The sequence below is a fragment of the Gavialis gangeticus genome, unplaced genomic scaffold (assembly GCF_001723915.1).
Source record: "Gavialis gangeticus isolate Ggan-Ray unplaced genomic scaffold, GavGan_comp1, whole genome shotgun sequence".
NCBI classification, from domain to species: Eukaryota; Metazoa; Chordata; order Crocodylia; family Gavialidae; genus Gavialis; species Gavialis gangeticus.
The window spans coordinates 12,291,807-12,297,804 of NW_017729016.1; the positions used below are offsets into that span (position 1 = coordinate 12,291,807).

Consider the following 5,998-nt stretch of genomic DNA (forward strand, 5'->3'; position numbering starts at 1 on the left):
GGGCGTAGTTACATGGGAACACTCTGAAAAGTTAATTTGTTTTGAATTGAAAATGGATTAGTTAAACTGCATTAAATCTGTGGGCAGATGCCCGATGCCTGCTCTGATGTGTGCTTATTAGTGTACATTGGAGCAGATTTGATTTAATAGAGTCTGCTGGAGCATGCTCCAGCAGCCTCAGCATCATGTATATTCAGCATTCCTTCACTTCAAAATGGCAGTGGGGGTGCTGTAACTAAAGCTTATCGAATAGGCTTTAGGTAAAGCGCCCCCACTGCTTTTTTGAAGTCCAGGAGGCTAAATACATGAGACACTGGGGGCACTTCAGTTAGAGCAGCTCCTGAGAACTGCCATAATTAAAGTGCCCTCCCCCCCTCGACCCCAGAGCATGTGTAAAGTTTCCCTCATTCACTATTAAAGTGTCTTTAATTTGCTTTAAATTTGCTTAAAGTAAATGAAGTTAAATGAAATGAATTTATCTTTGAATGAGTGTCCACATGGGACTTTTCATGTGACTTAACTAATCCTCTTTAAAAGTTAATTTGGATTAATTTTCCTGGGTGTCCCAAAGTGTATGAGTTAATGATAAAATGTGCCTGTGAATTCTTAATGGGCTGGTCTCATCCTCCCCTTCAACATGCACTAAAACATCTTTGTAGCATATTTGTTTCTGTCTTAGTTGACTTGCATTTGTTTAAGTTATCATGCCTTAAACATTTCATGTAATTATCTACATGTAATTTTTTTATGTTGAATCACAAAACATCACTTTAAGTAAAAAATGGGAAGTAAGGTAAAGGAAAACTTAGCACTTTATTCAGGAAAGTTCTATGAAGGTTCGTCCCTGAGTTTTCCTATCCATTGGTTTTCCACAAACATTTGATTTGTTTTTTGTGCAGCCATTATTGCATAACCAGTATATTAAAGTTAGAATTAAGCAGTCAAAAGTTAGGAAATACCACAGGTAAGATTGCCTTAATTTACGGTAAAAATGCGTTAGAGTGCAATACATAATTGTATAATATTTTTTCCATACCTCTGGGCTGGCTGCTTCTTCCCCTTCCCTCTCACTTTCTCACTGATAGCCCCAGAGCTGGGGAGGAAGTATGGGGCAGGGGAGAGGGGTGGTTTGGCTGCTGGATCATCCCTGTATGTTGGCCAGGGCCAGTGGTGGCAGGCTCTAGTCCGCACCTCCCCAACGCCTCCCAACCCAACAAATGAACATCTGTTGTGACAGGTGAACTTTAACTTGTGGCACTTTATGTAAAGCACCATGAGTTAGCATCCCTGAACCTCTGTAGACACCCATAGGTACATCAGCTTTGCAACCTTTTAAATTCACCATTTGAGCTCGTAGAGTATATGACATCACTTGTAGATTGTCACCTTCTATGTACCAGCCCTAGAAAGAATGAGATGATTTCCAAGAGGTGTCCCAGATACTTGCTGACATAAGAAGTTTGTTGAAACTTGGAAATCCTGGGGTTCTGTTAGTTTGTAAAGTTGTGTGCACTTTAACAAGGTCTCTCCCCTTCAAGTTTGAAACGGTCCCTTCTGGACTACTTCAGTTCTTGCTTCTTGTCCTGGACCCATTCTTTATTCTACAATTCCACTACTTCTTGCCCACGCTATCTCTGTCTTTTTTGATTCCCTTTGTCTCCAGCCCACCAGATATGTGGTGTGTAGAATTTCAGCACAAAGGTTATTTTCGCAAAGCTAAACCTAACTGACACAGGGTCTCATTTGGAACGGTGGGCAATGTTAATACCCATTCTCATGAGTAATCGTCCTTGTGCTTGTTACCTATTGAACTGAACCTTAGTTTAGTGCAGCAGTCTTTGTAACACTGAGAAACTTGGGCCTCTGGCACACAGTCACTGCATGGCACTATATGATCTGTTCCCCAGTCCCACCAGTCTGTGCCTCATGTGCATGGTGGGACAAAGTTTTGGGTTCAGGGATCAGATCCCACTCATCATGCCATTACTACTTACCAGTGCAGGGGAAACCCAGGATCATGGGGTTGGACTCCCTCTGCGCCAGCAAGTAGAAATTTGGGTGCCTGGAGAAGTGGTGCGGTTCTGGGGCTGGGACCAACAGTCATTTGATTGTCGGTCTCTGCCCCATGATCACACTGGAATAGTAGGTTCAAGACTTCAGTGAAGTCCTGGAGCTGCAACCGATGGTCCTGATTGTGGGTCCCAGCCTCAAGAGTGCACCGTGATTAGTCCGAGCCCTGCCATGCAGCTAGTATGAGGCTGCATGGTGAGGACCCTGCCACTTGTTAAACTTCAGACGCAATGGAAAAAAGGCACAAAATTATTATTCCACATTTTGTGGAATTAATTTTGTGACATATTTCCCATTTTATCTTGCCATTAATTGCATGAATGTGTGACTGGCTTACCATTTAAGATGAGATTAATTAGTTAACTGCATTTTAAGTGTAACATCTGCCTTGGTCACAGTCGCAAGCAACTTAAAAGGGGGCTGCAAACTTCCCGGGGGCACATGCGGGGCAATAGCAGTGGCGTGGAGTGGTGGATGGCGGTGGTGGCTGCTGTGCGAGCTCCCCATCCCCTGCCACTGTCATCCAGCGCTTGGGGTCATGGTATCACAAAGTTTGAGAATACCTGGTCTAACAGTAAATGAAGAATTGTAATGACCTTTATTAATAGATCTAGTTATTGTGTTCCTGCTTTTTCTGGATGTTTTTGATGTCTAGTTTGGGTTAATGTTCCCAAACATTCTGTTTAATATAAGCTGTTTTCCCAAATGTAAAAACAGTTCTTTTAGCAGATTTTTCTGATCAGAATTCTCTTTGTCAGGATAAAAAATGGTTTAATGGATTCATTAATTCTCTGAATAAATGGTACTCTGTGTTGCCTGGTTCCATTCACGTGTTGCCATCATTTGGTGCTTGAACTCTCATATTGGGTTGGTAGATTAGAAGACATTCCCATGATATCTATAGAGCTGGTCATCTGAATACTTTGAGAGACTCTTTCTCCTATGGCCAAGATCCTTACTCCATTAGTCTGAACACTGTTCATTTGGAGAGTTGTCCTACTGTGGCTTCAAATGGATCAATCTCTGCGGGGGGGGGGGAAGTCCGTTAAGTTCCTTTCTTCATTTTTTAAGTATTATTATTGACTCTAAGGATATCAAACTCATTTAGCTTCATGGATTAGATGAGTCCCATGGACCAGTCTGAGGGATGCATCTGGAGTACAGAGCTGTATCTTCTGGGCCCAAGGCAGCCTAGAAAGCCAGACATATGACACCAGCAGCAGTTGATTGCCTCAGCTTCTGGAGCCACAGCAGCTACTGCTTTCCCTGCCAACAAATGTCTTGCCTCACCAGCCAGATGATACTTCTCTGTGCTCCAGACCCACCTCATGGGGTTCTCATAGCCAAATTAATGCTGTTACCTCTCATCTATTACCAGCTCAGTAGGCTGGATCTGGCCCACAGGCTATATCTTGGACATCTCTTGCTGTACACTAGTTACATATATGTATGGAAAAAGTGATCTAGGGTGCTAAATATCATATGACTTGAAATAACTTTAAAAGGAAGGTACTGTACTTGTATGTCTTGGATGCCTCCTATAAGAATCCTTGTGAAGACTGGAAACTTGATGAGGAGTCTCTGTATTAAGTACAAACTTATTTATAGCTACTAATAATAACCTTGTTGACTGATGAGAAGTAATGCGTTTAGTTGCTTCTTCACTAAATATATGTTAAGTATAAACAGCATGTAAGGCAGTTGATAAGTGTTTTCAACTTATTTTACAGGGTGACCTAAAAACTTATCTCTGCAATGAGCAGGAGCATATCAAGGGAGAGTCACAAATAATGCTGCTACAGAGAATGGCGTGTGAAATTGCTGCTGGACTTGCCATAATGCATAAACATAATTTTGTGCATAGGTATGCTTTCCCAATAAGATTACCTTTATTATGCTGCAGTCACATGTAGACTTTTCTTTAAAGCAATGTGTATCCAAATAAAAGAGTTTTTTAAAAGGCATAATTTTCAATTAATTAGGTATTTTCTTCCATAAGAAGAATGGATTTATATTCATAGACCTGGTAATTAAATTGCAACATTTAAATATGCCTGATAAATGTTGCAAACCTAAACATAAACATGCAGCCCACTGCCTGAATGGCAGTCTGTGCCAGCCTTCAGAAGATGTCATTTTGAAAACTACTTTCAAGGAAGCTGATTTTGCGGTGCTCTTAACTTTCTTCTTTTACCTGACAGAGCTCAGGTACATTGCTGTGGTGTGACCTTCTTTCAGGAAGTGTGAGCAGCAGTGGGTGTTTCTGGCAAAGTGTTTTTTCTTCACTGTAGGGAACAAGAGTTGCTTACGTTGATTGTCCTGAGCAAGAAGTTTAGAACAATTTGTCATGAATTTTCTTTCTCCAGAAGATTTGGCATGTATGTAAATAGTGTTGTCTGTAAAGCTTAAGTCTAAAACCTACAGTTCATGTACTGTCAGATTGCATTACACACCCTCAAATCTCAGGTGTTAGTGAAAAATGTTAGAGAATGTCTGTGGGTGTCTCTGTTTTGGCTGTGAGAAGTTATCTTTAACTTCTGGTGTCTTTCATCTTGCTGTCACTTTTTACAGTCTCTGTTTTTAAAAAGTGCAAAGCTTACCTGTAAGTTCTGTACTTTATGGGAGCTCTGAAAAGTTAGAAATTGCACTTCAGTTTAACAGCCAATTTAACCTTGTTACTGAAATGGAAGAAAGAGGCCAGTGTTGCATTACAGGGTGATTGATTTGCATCAGAGGTGTTTCTCTTTAGGGTTTTTTATTATTAGGTTGGAGAGAAAGTTCTATTGAATAGATATCGGCATTTTCATAACATTTTCTTCACATGTATACTTGCATAATCAAAGTTGAATAGGTAGGGTTTTTCTTTTCTTGTTGGTTGAAATTAGGTACCCTGGTCAAGTTCGAAAATGGAATAGCAGTGGAGTCAAATCATCCATGTATGATTAAACTCATTATAAGGGAACATTTCAGTAACCATATTTCTGTATTTATCGCGCAGTCTTGCATTCTGAAATGGCTAATGTGGCAGCCTTGAAGCCTTGTCTAAGCTTCTGTAGCTGTAGCTAACGTAACATGCCATTCCCAACCTTCACTGGCTGGAAGCCTGGGACTTCCTGTTCCCTAGATTCAAGGTTTTTTATTTAACATATTACTTGAATATCTTTGGACCAGTTCACTGAATTTGAGGCAGTAGTATTTTAGTACATTGCAAATGCTATATATTAACTTTAACTTTAAATGAGTCTTAAAAACAAATTTGGAAAAAAATATTTTTTCTGTGTAAAGTCAGCCTAATGTAAAGACAGCTGTGAATGTGAATCTGTTACTGTGCTTACCTCATCTTTTCTACATGCTGAGAGATAGGGGTTATTGAATTACACAGCTTGCATAAATTGTTGGGTATCAACTGCTAAAGAAATACGCTAAATATATATTCCAAAATGAGAGGTCATTTCATATTAGATTTTTTTTGCTGTAACTGTCTGAATTAGTGAGTCATAGAGGATTTGTAAGTTCATTCATACTTTCAAAGATACTGCATAGTTGCATGCTAACTGTTGATTTGCTGCATGGACATATAGGGTGCATCCAGATGAGCACAGCTGTATGGTATGTGGTGCCTCAAACACATCTGCAGTGCTACATATTGCACAGTAAGCTGTTCTGTGGGCTGCCCATGTGTGCGTTGCTCCGTGTTTTTCTTCCGGCGGCTTTTTTTTGATCCCTGGATATCCAGCTGTGGGGAAAAAAACCCAGAACAGCTTGCACACAGGCAGCATGTGCCACTGAAAAGTAGAGCTGGGCCACCCGGATCTGTGCTGCAGCTGCCAGCCAGGCTCCGCCCATCAGGATCACCACTGCCGCAGCCCCAGGAGGACCCCAGGTAAGGCTGCAGGGGCCAGCACAGTGCTGGCCCCAGCCTCTTCTA

General features: G+C 41.0%; 1 protein-coding gene across 1 annotated transcript in view; it reads left to right on the plus strand.

Moving 5' to 3' along the window:
• The window catches only part of LMTK2 (lemur tyrosine kinase 2), a 71,513-nt gene that overhangs the window by 45,682 nt on the left and 19,833 nt on the right, over positions 1-5,998 (plus strand). Inside the window, exon 7 of the mRNA XM_019512883.1 lies at positions 3,801-3,934. Coding sequence (XP_019368428.1) covers positions 3,801-3,934 — 134 coding nt within the window. The remainder of the gene's footprint in view (positions 1-3,800; positions 3,935-5,998) is intronic.